The sequence below is a fragment of the Triturus cristatus genome, chromosome 5_1 (assembly GCF_964204655.1).
Source record: "Triturus cristatus chromosome 5_1, aTriCri1.1, whole genome shotgun sequence".
Lineage (NCBI taxonomy): Eukaryota > Metazoa > Chordata > Amphibia > Caudata > Salamandridae > Triturus > Triturus cristatus.
Genome location: NC_140587.1, coordinates 562,691,756 through 562,705,070, shown reverse-complemented (window position 1 = coordinate 562,705,070; position 13,315 = coordinate 562,691,756). Strand labels below are relative to the sequence as shown.

The 13,315-nt window shown below is 50.2% G+C and overlaps 2 protein-coding genes across 2 annotated transcripts in view; both read right to left on the bottom strand.

Moving 5' to 3' along the window:
• Positions 1 to 10,338, bottom strand: part of LACTB2 (lactamase beta 2) — a 187,047-nt gene extending 176,709 nt beyond the window's left edge. Inside the window, exon 1 of the mRNA XM_085605457.1 lies at positions 10,111 to 10,338. Within this exon, the coding sequence (XP_085461583.1) occupies positions 10,111 to 10,232 (122 nt within the window). The 5' untranslated portion in view covers positions 10,233 to 10,338. The remainder of the gene's footprint in view (positions 1 to 10,110) is intronic.
• LOC146831200 (protein regulator of cytokinesis 1-like) lies at positions 7,305 to 9,678 on the bottom strand. Its single transcript, XM_085605456.1, has one exon. It carries the CDS (start codon positions 9,579 to 9,581, stop codon positions 8,103 to 8,105), a length of 1,479 nt encoding a protein of 492 aa, XP_085461582.1. The 5' UTR covers positions 9,582 to 9,678; the 3' UTR covers positions 7,305 to 8,102.
• Positions 10,339 to 13,315: the final 2,977 nt, after the last annotated feature.

Genomic DNA, 13,315 nt, shown 5'->3' with positions numbered 1-13,315 from the left:
TTGCAACCACTTGTAATTGTTTACAAAAGTCAATTGCATATTGCAAAAGTATTTATATAAAGTATCTCATTCTGAGAAAGTATATTTTAATTCCAATTGTTGGTTCTAAAATAAAACAAGCATATATTTTGTATATATAAACCATTGGCCTACAGTTCAGTTATTGAGTGTGTGAGACCATTTGCTGACTGAGTGTGTACAACAAATGCTTTACACTGTCCTCTGATACTGCCTTACTGCTCGACCAAGCTACCACTTTAGAGAGTAAGGTTATATCTAACTTTAGCCTCTGCCAAGCCTCTGGGGACTGTGTACTCTGTACACCCTGTACCTATTTGGGAACAGTATATACAGAGCCACTTTCTCACATGCAGTTTCTTCGCTGAGCACCAGGGACGCAAAACTGCAGCTTCAATCCGCTTCGTATTGTCTGCCCTCCATCCCAGCTGCAGCAGCTGCTTCCGGCTGTCCAAGGGAAAATCCATATTGAAACCTGCTCAGCCTTCTCTTGGACGGCCTCATCCCCCAACCCGGTCTCCTTCCTCCTTTATCCTGTAAAAAGACCAGTCGCTGCCTCCTTCTTAGCTACCTAACTTGGTTCCCCCGCACACTGTTTGTCCAACCCTATTCAGCGTGTATGTGCTTGCTTTAGGATTACTCAGTTTTGCCCACTATGCTCGTCCTGTCGCCCTGAAACCCCGACCCTCCTTCCTTGCTTCCACCACATCGTGCTCCCAACCCCACCCCCCCAGCATTCCTGCACCTCCATTGAGCCTCCCGCAGTCCAGGAAAAAATCCCCCTTAAAGGCCTCCCCTTGTACCCATCCCCCTTGCGCCTCCTCCCCCTGCCATGCAATCCTCCCCCATCTACCCAAATTTGCACCCGAACCCCCGCCCCCTCCGCGCTCGTGGCGCCGCTAAAATGTCCGTCAGGTGGCACCCATACTCCCTGTGGGACCGCAAATACTCTGCCCCACGCCTTTATGTCACTTCAGACCGAATTCCTCTTTTTCGATACTGTGGGTGAATAATACTCTGCCCCGGATCACCGCCGAGATCTAAACATTATTCCCCCACTCCAACGTCGGCAGTTCTGAACCCAGGGCCCCTCCGTTCTAAACATTATTCCCCCGCTCCAACGTCGGCAGTTCTGAACGCAGGGTCCCTCCGCTCCTGCATCCAACCACCAAATGCACTACTATGAAGCCGAGGCTCCCGCAGCAGCTCCCCCCCCCCCCCACTTCACCACAACCCACCAGCACCGACCCTCTAGAACCAACCCAACCATGGCAAACCAATCCCCTTGCATGCCCAACCCCGCTCCAAGCACAACACACGTCCTCCAACCCCAGGATGCGCACCTCCCCACACATATCTCCTGCAATCCTGTCTCCTCCGTGCCCAGCATGCCCACCACGAATTGCAAACCTCCACCACCACCACAAAGGCCAGCACCAGCCCCACCATTAACCCACACCATCTCCCGCACCATGCTCCACTCCCAGACGAACCTTGAGCTGGGGCAATGCCATCCCGCATGTGCGCTACTGCTGGGCCGGCAAGATGGCACCCGGGCCAAACATTGGGTGTAGCCACACCCCACCACCCCCTGCACTTGTATACCCCTCTTTACCCTCCAACACTCCGCACCACATCTCTGCGCGCCTGTCAATTCTGATGGCCCAGCCGCAAACCCCCTGCATGACCACGCTGCAGCACGCATCTCTGCCACCCCTCTAATGTTCCACGGCACCCACACCTTAAACCACCAACCGCCCCCACACCTCAGCGGAACTGCATCTACTCTCTGCCCCAACTGTCTCCCCCCCTCTCCCCCCCCCCCCCGGTGCCATACCCTACCTTGAAAGGTGACCACTGCTCTGTGCCACCCGCACAAACAACCCTTGGCCCTCCCTGCACTTCTCCCGCCGTAACACCCTTTCCGCCATACCCCAAATATGCTCGACCCCCCCCCGCCCCCACCGACTCCCAGACGCCCGTGGGTACCACAGCTGACCCGGAACTGCAACCGGTCTTACTGGCCTTAGAAAGATGAAGTGTCGAGGGCATGAAGACTGTGCCTCTAACCGCTGCACAAGGAACACCAGCAGCTCCCTGAATCCTCTCTTTATGCGTGCGTGTTGGAGCCAAACCAGCACTCCAATGCATCGAGCCCCCTACACCCACCCACCAGTGCCTGCCTCCCCGCTCCCCCCACGTGCAAAGGAATCCCCCACCCCTGCAAGAATGGCGCCCACCCCTGCCTCCTGTTGCTACTACATTTCCCAGTATTGGCGCATACCTGACTTCAACTGACAATGCCCCCCCAACATTCCAATGCCACCCAATCGTGCCCACCCTGTGCAACCCCCCTTCCCCATCACACCTCATCTCGCACCTTCTTATGTACCACTCCGACTTCCGATTACCCAAAACCCACAATTCATCCCCCTTTCTTTTCCTTCTGATCGCCCCGCTTCCTTCACTCTAGTTGTGCCTCTGACGCCTTGCAAATTTAGAACACATCCTGCTAAACATGAATCCACACACACTGCTGGTACAAAGTGTCACATTTCAAATACTTCCCCCCCCCCCCCCCTAATGCCAAATAGTGCACTCCCCGCATAGGTCGTGCAGTACGCATTCTGTGCCAATCTGGCACGTTCACAGTCTGGAGTACTTGCTGCACTGCCCTTTCATTGTGAATCTTAAAACCCTCATGCAAGCTCTTTATATGCGACTGACTCTCTGCGAATTAAGACTGGGCATCACACCGCTTTCCGAGGACACCAGTGTCTCCTTGAATCCTCTTGTGCGAGTTGCAACCCGACCACCAGTCACTTCGAGGGCGGAGGATTGACATCCTTCCCCCCCTTGTCCCACCAGCCTATCCCATCTTGTGTCTGAATGAAGTGACAAACAATTCCCCCCCCCAATTTGATGGCACTGTGCTGCGAGCTGCCCCCCTCCCTGCACGCCCTCGGTCCATCAGCCTACCCTGCCGGCTGCCCCACACATCTCTTCTGGTCTTCTATCCTCTCTCCCTGGTTAACGGCACCTCATCCCTCCCAAGACCGACTGTTCCCCACCTCCCTTCCTCCCCTCACAGTCTGTAGCCGCCGCACCTCTTCTCCTGACAAAATTCCCGGAGAAAGAGGGCCTTGTGCCCAGTGCCCACCTTTAAATACCTCTTCCTCCCTACCAAATTCCTAACCCTTTATAGCCTGTTAGAGGATGCGGAAGTAAAGTATCTTAAGGAACAGAACCTGTCTATTGGTGCAGGAGTAAAGTATCCTGGTGCACAGAGCCCTGTTTAGAAGGCGCAGGAGTAATTCATGTATTCTGATGGACAGATGCCGTTTAGATGGCGCAGGAGTAATTTCTGTAGAGAATCATCTGGCAGCAAACACATGATGAATCATTCTCTGTGGCTTCACCGCCCCCTTTACCTTCGCCTACAGTATTCCCACAAACACACCTTTTATTTTACCTCCTCTGGTTCCATCCAAACTCACGACGTGTAAAGCCGCTCTAATATTTGAGATTTGGTTGTGTAGTCTTCAATATCCTCTGTGGATGCCCGTTTCACCATGCGCCTATTGCATCAGTCACCAGGAGGCACTATAAAGCCTACGGGCCATGCATTTATTTATTTTGTGACTGTATGTAGCGCGGACTCAGCCCTTGGGCATCAGAGTGCTTTCCAATAGGGAAAACTGGATGGTAAATATATAAATAAGCTCTGCGGACGGTGCACGTGAGTGTTTTCACACACATCCATGTGTGCTTGTTTTACCATGCTGGCTCCCTTACCTCCCACATCAGATTGTTGCACATGGTCTGGTGAGCTGAATGTAAGTGTGTGTGCACGTGAGTGTGCTTTCACACGCACCCACGTGTGTTTGTGTCACCACGCCGGCTCTCTTATTCGCTGCAACGCCAGTAGCTCAAACTTTCACTACCGCGAAACCTATTGCATTGCAAATGCTCATTTATGTATATATGTAGCCATAGACCAGTCTCTGGGCCGATGTATTGATGAGGAGTTGCTCCATGCTGGCCAGCTATAGGTGACTTTGCTTGTGGGCAGTACAACAAGGATACCTTCAACCCCTTTCTCTGGGGTGAGAATTCAGGCCAAATGGTTAAATAGGCTTCACAGAAGGATTTTATTAGGGTGGGGAGGTCTGGAAGAGCACAGCACAGGGATATGTGGAAGGAAAGCAGACAGCAACAACACTGACTACTTCTAAAATTCCATGGGGCACCCTACAGCCGATGAGGAAGTATTCAACCTGAGTGTCCCCAGCCCAGAAGTGTGTTTCCCCCCCCCCCGCCATTTTCTGTGTACCGCTTGCATTCTGTACCCCCCCCCACTCACCCATTCGCCATCCCACTCCCAGCTGCTCCTCCCTCCCACCTCCCCTTATATAGAGGCCTCGCAGCGGTGAAAGGAGGGACCTTTGACCCTGCCTGCAGGCAGGTCGCTCCCCAAGCTACTGCACTGCCCCGGCGGTATTTGTCCCCTAACTGTATTTGCCTGTATTTGTCTCCCTGATTGCACTTCCCCACCTTACTTTGTTCTCGGTTTGTCACTGCCTGCTTGTATCTCTAAGATTGCGCTTCCCAAACTTTTTTTTCTTCCTCGCAATGTCACTGCCTGATTCTTTATTCCCCCCTGACCACATCTCCTTCTGTTTACTTCTGTTCCCCCTCCCACCGTTTTCAGTGTCCCGCTTGCATTCTGTACCCCCCCGCCGTCCTCCACCAGTTTTTTCCTGCCGCTGCGTCCCCACCCCCCTGCTCGTCCATTCGACACCCCGATACCACCTCCCAGCTGCTCCTCCCTCCCACCTCCCCTTATATGGAGGCCGCGCCTAAGGCAAGCCCATCTGCGCCCAGACCTCGCCAGGACCCAACAAACGCCACAACACCCGCCTCCAGCACCCTCCACGCCGGATAATTACGCACATGCTGACTGGCCGCCCAGAAGCGCACCCAAGGACCCTTCACCTGCCGGAAATGCAGCTTCACCAGCATCCGGCCCGCCAACGCACCTACCGAAGAGCCCAACTTCCTCAGATGCATCCTGATCAACACCCGCTCCGCCCGCAACCACGCCGTCGAACTCTGGGACCTACTCGACACCAACGCCCTAGACGTCGCCTTCCTGACGGAGACCTGGCAGACCCCCTCCTCTGCACCAAACATCGCAATAGCCATCCCGGAAGGCTACAAGATCACACGCAAGGACAGCACCAATGGAGTAGGAGGAGGAATTGCCATCGTCCATAGAAACACACTTAAAATCTCAACAGACAGCGACGACACCCTCAGCACTGCCGAACACCTGTACTTCCAGATTCACACCGACCCCAACACCACCCTCAGAGGCACCCTCGTCTACAGACCCCCCCGGACCCTGACCGCAGTTCATCAACTCCATCGCCGACTATCAGCACACACGCCCTCGCCTCCACGGACTACATCCTCCTCGGGAACCTGAACTTCCACATTGAGAACGACGACGACCCAAACTCTTCCACCCTGATCAACAACCTTGGACAACTAGTCATAACACCCACCCGCTCCGCCGGCCACACGCTTGACCCAATCTGTCAGCAAACACCCACGTCTACTTCAACCGCACCACCGAACCTCACTGGACCAACCACCACTGCATCTACTTCACCTTCCGGAAACTAACCACACCCAGCAGATGCCTCGCCGCTGCTGGAGCAAGGTCACCGAGGACCAACTAACCACCGCCCTCGCCCAGAGCCCACCCACAGACCCGACCGACCCAGACGCCGCAGCCTCAGACAATGGATCCACGACTGCGCTAACACCCTCACCCCACTCAAGAAGCCCCCCAACACCCACATCAGCAAGAGATTCAGCTGGTTCACCGAAGGCCTCCAAGCGAACCTGCCGAAAACACGAAAAAAACTGGATCCGCAAGCAAACTCCGGCAAGCTACACAGCTCACAAGAAGGCCACCCACAGACACCATCACCTCATCAGATCAGCCAAAGGACCTCCTTCAAAGACCGCCTAGACAACAACGCACACAACAGCAAAGAGCTCTACAGCATTGTGAAGGAACTCTCCAACCCCAGCTCCAACACCAATGACATCCCACCGTCACAAGACCTGTGCGACTCGCTGTCCACCTTCTTCCTTCCATAGCAAGACCGCTGACATCCACAACAGCTTTGACGCCATCACCACCCCGGCAACCACCGAGACCTCCGCCCCCACGACCTCCACCCGCCTGGACCAACATCAACGACGACACCATCAAGATCATGAACACCGCCCACTCTGGAACCATGGAAGACCCCTGCCCACACCACATCTTCAACAAAGCCAGCAGCACCATCTCCGGAAAACCATCATCTCCTTCGAAACAGCGACCTTCCCAGAGAGCCGGAAGCATGCAGAGATCAACGCCTTACTCAAGAAACCCAAGGCAGACCCCAAGAACTTCCGACCAATCTCCCTGCTCCTGTTCCCGGCGAAAATCATCGGAAAGGCCGTCAAACAACTGACCAGCTTACTCAAGGAGAACAGCATCCTGGACCCGCCCCAGTCCGGGTTCCGCAGCAACCACAGCACCTAGACCGCCCTCATTGCCGCCACTGACAACATCAGGACCCTGCTGGACAACGGAGAAATCGATGCCCTCATCCTCCTGGACCTGTCAGCCGCCTTCGACACGGTCTGCCACTGCACACTATGAACACGCTTTCACAGCACCGGAATCCAAGAGACGGCCCTGGACTGGACCACCTCCTTCCTCTCTGGCAGAACTCAGATCACGGAATACAACCCCTAATGGTGACCAATAGACAACTGACTCCATGGCTTGGATAATCAAAGCAAATGACCATGTCCTATGTCGCAGGCATCAATTCATACATCGCTACCTAGAAGCCCATATTGTGAATTAACTGGCCAATAGAACCCCGCACCACACTATAAATCGTTTTTGCTCAACCATGCATAACACTACCATGTGCATTTCATCTTTATGCTGTGCAAAAGACAATAGAACACATACCAACAAACAACTGACTTAAGTCAGTCAATGACAATTCCAGAACCGTTATCCCGTCCAGATGCTAAAACTGATCCTGGAACATAAATTGTAGGCATTCGGTATACAGAGGAACGTAAGGTGCTTAAAGATATATTTTCCTTGTAAGACAAAATGCAGTGTTTTTTGTAACACGAAAAGACACTACTAAAAGTTTTATATGAGACACACAAAAAAAAAAAAACCTCTGGCAAAACCCACAAGATCATATGCAGCAAACCTTTAGATTAGGACATATTTATTAAAGAAATCTTATTATATTCTGTGTGTAGGATTAACTGCAACATTTACCGTAGAACCGACTGCTAGAAAGTCTACATCTCAATGTATATATGCGGAACATTGCAGACTCGAGAATGATACCGAACATGGCAAAGAGCAGGATTTAAAACGAAAGTGGATACAAAAAGACATTTTTTAAATAAATTATGTAAAGCAGTCCGTAAGCTCTGGTTTCAGTCACCGCCACGATGACACGCGAAAGCAAGCAGTTAAATGCAAATACAAAATTGTTTATTGAGTTTCATCGGTTAGTTTCGAGGGGTGAACATCCATGAAATAGCCTTCCTGTGATTGCCTATATGGGCATAACGGGGACTGAAAGTTCAAAAAACCCTGGTTGTTTTGTTTTAGAGGCGTCCATGCACATATAAAATAGATCACGGAAAGTCAAATTCCAAAAGAAAAGGGTGAAGACTGTCTGTGGGGGTGACCAATCACACGTGTCTTCCTTGCAAGAAAAAGTAAAATAGCCTATTTTTTTTTTACATATACCGCAGAGTCATGCACCAACCAAATTCTGGGGGATGATTGGATCCTAATGGAAAAGTCAGCGCTTTATGACCCTAACCTAGTGCTCGCTGTATTATTAAAAGAGCAAAATTATATATTCGGATAAACATCGCGTATGTGAAAATGCCACCGTGGAACTGTATGTAACAGATTACAAATCACGGAGAAACTAGTGCTTTGCAAGACATTAAATCCTATGACAAGAGACATATTAGTTGTGACAGCCCAAAGGGTAGACGTGCTTGCCGGGGGTCGTGATAACCCTTCTCGTCTTGTTGGAGGGGCCGGGGGCGCTGGCTGGGGCTGGTCTCTTGAGCGGAGTCTCGTTCTTGCTGCGGTTAGCCTTCTCACGGTCCCTCTGCCGCTTGTGGTCCTCCCAGTGCTCGGTCACGTAGTCCTGCAGCCGTCGACCCTTGAGGAGGAAGCTGCTGCCTTGCTGGACCTCCCAGATCTCCGCTTCCCGTCGCACCTCCTCCTCCAGTTTGGACAGCAGCTTCAGAACCCGCGCCCGCTCCTGCCCCTCCTTCAGCAGGGCGCCCCCGCGATTGTTGAAGCGGTTCGGGTTGTTGGCGTTGGTTTCCAGCTCCATGAACCGGGCCCAGAGGTTATCCCAGCGCGCGGCTGCCTCGAGCAGAGGGCGGCAGCGCTCGTAGTCCATCTTCACTCGCACCACCTCCTGGTCGTGCTGGCTGAGCAGCTCCTCGGTAAAGTCGAGGGAATGGAAGGGGGTGAAGGCGGCGCGCTGCTCGGCGGAATAGTGGCACTTGTCCCAGTAGACCTCCAGCTCCTGCCGAGCCTTCAGCGTCACCTCCTTCAGCTGCGCTCGCTTCTTCTCCCTAAGACGGTCCAGCTCATTCTCCCAGACCAGTAGCTGTCCCGCCAGGCCCTTGGCAACGGCCACATCATTTCGGAAGCACTGCTCCTCGGCTTCCTCGCTTCCAAGTCGCTGCCACAGGTCCTTCACCTGCTCCCGGAGACCCTCCAGGGCGCCAAGCAGAACCTCCCGCCTGTCCCGAATCTGCTGCAGCTGGTCTTGCAGCGCCTGGAGCCGGCCAGGGGACAAGTCATCCTCTTCGCCTTCTTCCTCGGTGTCCTGCTCCGACTCCCCTTCTCCAGTTACCCGCAGCAGCTCCCTGATCTGAGCAGAAGTCTGGGCACAGGCCTTTGCGCGGCGGTCCCGCTCTTGCTCTCGGGCCAGCACCTGCTCCTCCAACTCCCGCAGCTGCTCCTCGCTGGGCACGGCCCCCGAGGGCACGTAGTATGGGGTGGCGCAGAGCTGAGTGCAGAGCGCTAGATCGCGACCCTGCAGGGACCGCAGACTCCGCTGCCGTTCCTCCTTCACGGCCCTCAGCTCTTGCAAGCGCAGTCGCAGCGCCTTATCCTGCTGCAGTAGCAGTATGCCGGGCTGAATATCTGGCTCATTTTCCTCGGAGCCCAGCTCGCGACACAAGACCAGCACCTCTGCACGCTGGCTGACAATCCCCTGCTCGACGGACGCCTTCGTGGACTCTTCTTCGCTGATCATTTTCAGCAGCAAGTCTTCGGTGTGCCGGCGCACGACCTCCACGCGTTCCACCCGGCGCTCATCCGCAATGCCCAGCGCGTCCCAGATTTCCGACAGCCTTGCCAAGGCGCGCTGCACACTGGCCACCACCTGCGAGGAGAGCACCTCGCTTCGACGACCAGCCATGTCCGCCAGGCTCACTTCCACTTTCAGCGAAGCGCCTTTGGTCTGAGACAGCAAGAGAAAAATTCAAATCAAACAACAAACTGTGTTCCGATCTCTGATACGACAACCATTGACCAATAAAAAGCTACGCTGCAAAACCAACAAATCGCAGGCTAGCTTTTTATGGACGAATCACGTCCCGTTAAAAAGAAAAATACTCATCGACATAGAAAGGGGTTACTAATATATTTAAATAACATTAACATAGAAAGAGGACGCTACACTGGCTACAACTTTCATAATGCAAGTAGCCCTGTTTGGAAGAGAAAGATTGTTTCCGCCTCCGTTAAACAGCTTTACTACGGCTATGCCTCAAAGATAGCCACACCGCTTTCGGATTAATTATCGCAGTGTCTTTCTGTAGTATGAAGGAAGTGTGCCATAACGGTTTAAAGAACTCATGCGCGATTTCTAAGCCCGTTGTCACTTTGAAAGATTAGGTTTCAGTACAACGTTACACGCCGGTTCTGCCCCATCCCAAGACTCTTACCTTGCTCCGGTACCCACTAAGTAGGTGTTTGTGCCTTGCAGGGTCATAGGCCCCGGATTACAACCCAACACGCGTATCACCCGTGAGGAGAGCTGCTCCAGGCGCGGCAGTATTGTGCTCATTTTACGTCTTCTCTAAAAACCAAACTGAGTTATGATGAGTTTGCTAAAAATGGTGCCGTTAACGGGAGTGGGGGGGGGGGGGGTCATTCAAATCTATGTGAACATTAACGTCTGTTGCTAAAACAACGCATGCGCACCGACAAGGTGGCGTCTTATTTGATGGCCATATTAAGTTCAGGCAGCTCGGAATAACGTGGCGATCACCGACCGAGGAGACGATTGTCCCACATTTTAAGGTCGAGCATTCCAAAAAATCGTAAGCTTCCTGGTTGCAAAGGATCTATAACGAGCTTATCAAAATCATACAGCGTCATATATATACAGTTTACAGACGGTGGGGTTAGAGGCCGCTGTAGTGCTTTCTCAATAAACACACTACACTGGAATAAGTTACAGGTGTCTTCTTTATTACCAGCCCGTTTGGAGTGGTACTAACAGCAGGTCCCAGCAATTACAGGACTAACGTTCCACCCACAACAGTATATATCGGGAACCTTAGGAACCGTAGAAAGCAGAGTGTTAACATAATTCTAACATGTAGAACATTCCACAAATACTAATACATTGTGTTGTAACGGAAGAATGGTCTGGATTCAAGTGGTATCTTCATGTAGTTTATTATGTAACCAATAGATGAAGTAAGGTACAGATGAAGGAAGAACGGAACAAAGTAAAGAACCCCAACAGGAGCAGCCTCCTTGCGGCTCAGCCCTACTCTCAACTGACATTCATGCACGCATACAACACTCTATGACATCATACACTCATACTAACATTCTACACCATCCACTGGCTGAGCAGCAAGCTGGAAGCAGATACCACACTGCTTCCCCCTTAATAAAACACAAAAATTGATAATGCAAGAATAAGCATAATAACGACATTACAGGGAAGAAGCAAGCAGTCAGAATGTCAATAAACATAAGTAACTAAAAAAAAACATATTGCAATTATTATGATAGAGGATTCTGCAATAAAACAGTGGAATTAATATGCAGACCAACAATGAAAACAAACACTAACATAAGGAAGGAAAGGACAATGCATACCTCGACAAAGAATAACAGGAATATCCAAATAACCCACACCCATCTTCCCCTTTTAATAGAACGACAAATAAATCATGTGTAGGAAGAGCAAAAGCAGAAGAAAAGTAGGAAATACTAACAACCTAAGGAGATACTAACAAAGTACGGAAGGACAACAATAGCGTAGCAATAGAGACGAGACACAAATAACAAAAAGGAATTGACGCTCCGAATCACCACCAAACATACCAGTTGGCCATACCAGAATGAAGATGGCAAGAAGAAACAGCAAAAGAAAAACATACAGTGCAGGTCAAAGACAAGAAAAACACTCTCAAAATGTAAAAGATATGTGTAAGGAAAACTCATTTTGAATTAGAAAATACACATGAGAAAGGTAAAATAGTAAAGTGATACAATGTAAAATCAACGTACAGGCACCATGTATGATGAAAATACAGAGTGTCATAGATCCCAAGAACAAGAATATGTAGATAAGATACAAGAATTAAGAAACATAACATAGGCTATTACAACACAATTACATACATAACAAATGCCTTAAAGGAAGGCACTGTAAGGTAATGCAACGTCAAGTAATGTAAACCTCTAATGTATGTAAGAAACATTGTGAGTGACGACTCACAAACAGGAGGATAAGACACATGTAAAGTAAGGTAACACAATGGATAGCAGTGTAAGTGACCTGACAAGTCACGAAACATGGCAAGGTAACATATAGTAATGCATAACAGTGTAGGTGACCTGACAAGTCACGAAACATGGAGAAGTAACGTACCGTAATGTATAACAGTGACAAGTCACGTAACATAGCAATGTAACATATCGTGATGCATAACGCTGGTGACCTGACAACTCACGTAACCTAAGAGCTAAAATCGCTCTTAGATCTCAATAAGGAATTCCATATGGGGTTTTTAAATCAAGTAACGTTGCAATAAATACTATAATAGGAACAAAGAAGATTCTCCCACAAGAAATTGAGAAGGAATCACTGTAAAGTAAGGTATTCAGCCAGTAGGCTATTAAAACAGATGCACTAAGTCATGTAAATACCGGCCCTCTCAATTACTGTAACATGAATGCACACAATGAATGCATGTTGGAAAAATGATTCATAACAGAAATGATATACATTTAAAACTTAAAGCAAGGTTCCCCCCAAAAATAATAAGATAAAACAAATAAAGTGGTCACCGTAGTCATCGTAGTGAGCAGCTGATGCCCAAACAGAATGGAACAGTACCAGTAAAATTCTGGAACACAAAGAAGTGCAAGATGGCAAAGTGGTTCATATGAGAAATGATAACATTTAAACTTTAAGCAAGGTTCCAATAAAAAAAATAATAAGATAAAACAAATAAAGTGGTCACCGTAGTCATCGAAGTGTGTAGCTGATGCAGTAAACGGAATGGAAAAGTACCCTGCTATGAATTGGTAGAACGTTGACCCACGAAGACATGAGAGGAGAAGAAGGAACACAGCAGTGTTCTCGATTGAAGTGAGGAGATGAGGATGGAAAAGTCTCATCAAATTATGCTGCTTCTCTTATCGAGTTTATTTTTCATTGCGTTCCTCACATGGAAGCCTAGTTCATAAAGAGTTTCCGTAGAAACATGACGAGAACACTGAAGAACTGGTACATCAAATGCGCAACCATCTTTCATCCAGCAAAGAAGACGTGGTTGGCAGAATGTGATGACACTGAGTGAGCACAGCAATGTTAGTGCCTGCAAGCCAAAGATGGCGGCACGTACTATGACGCCGCACAGGATGGCTCACGGCAAGTCCTGGAATGTAGGCATCAGAAGCGGTGAAACAGAACGAACTGCGAGGGACTCCACGGCAAAAGGCAAGTGCAGAAGACGTCACAAATGAGGCAGTGCCGCGTGGAAGTATGAAGGTAAGAGCGCGCGTCTCTGTGTGCGCTCGTGTCATATTTGAAAATATGGCGGAGGCGGTTCAACTGCAGAGGGAAAGGTGACTAAAGGAAGGCAAGGCACAATTTTAAATTTTTTTAAAAAGTACTAAAAA

Coding starts and splice junctions, on each gene's coding strand:
- LOC146831200 (XM_085605456.1), bottom strand. CDS start 9,581: ATGGCTGGTCGTCGAAGCGAGGTGCTCTCCTCGCAGGTGGTGGCCAGT.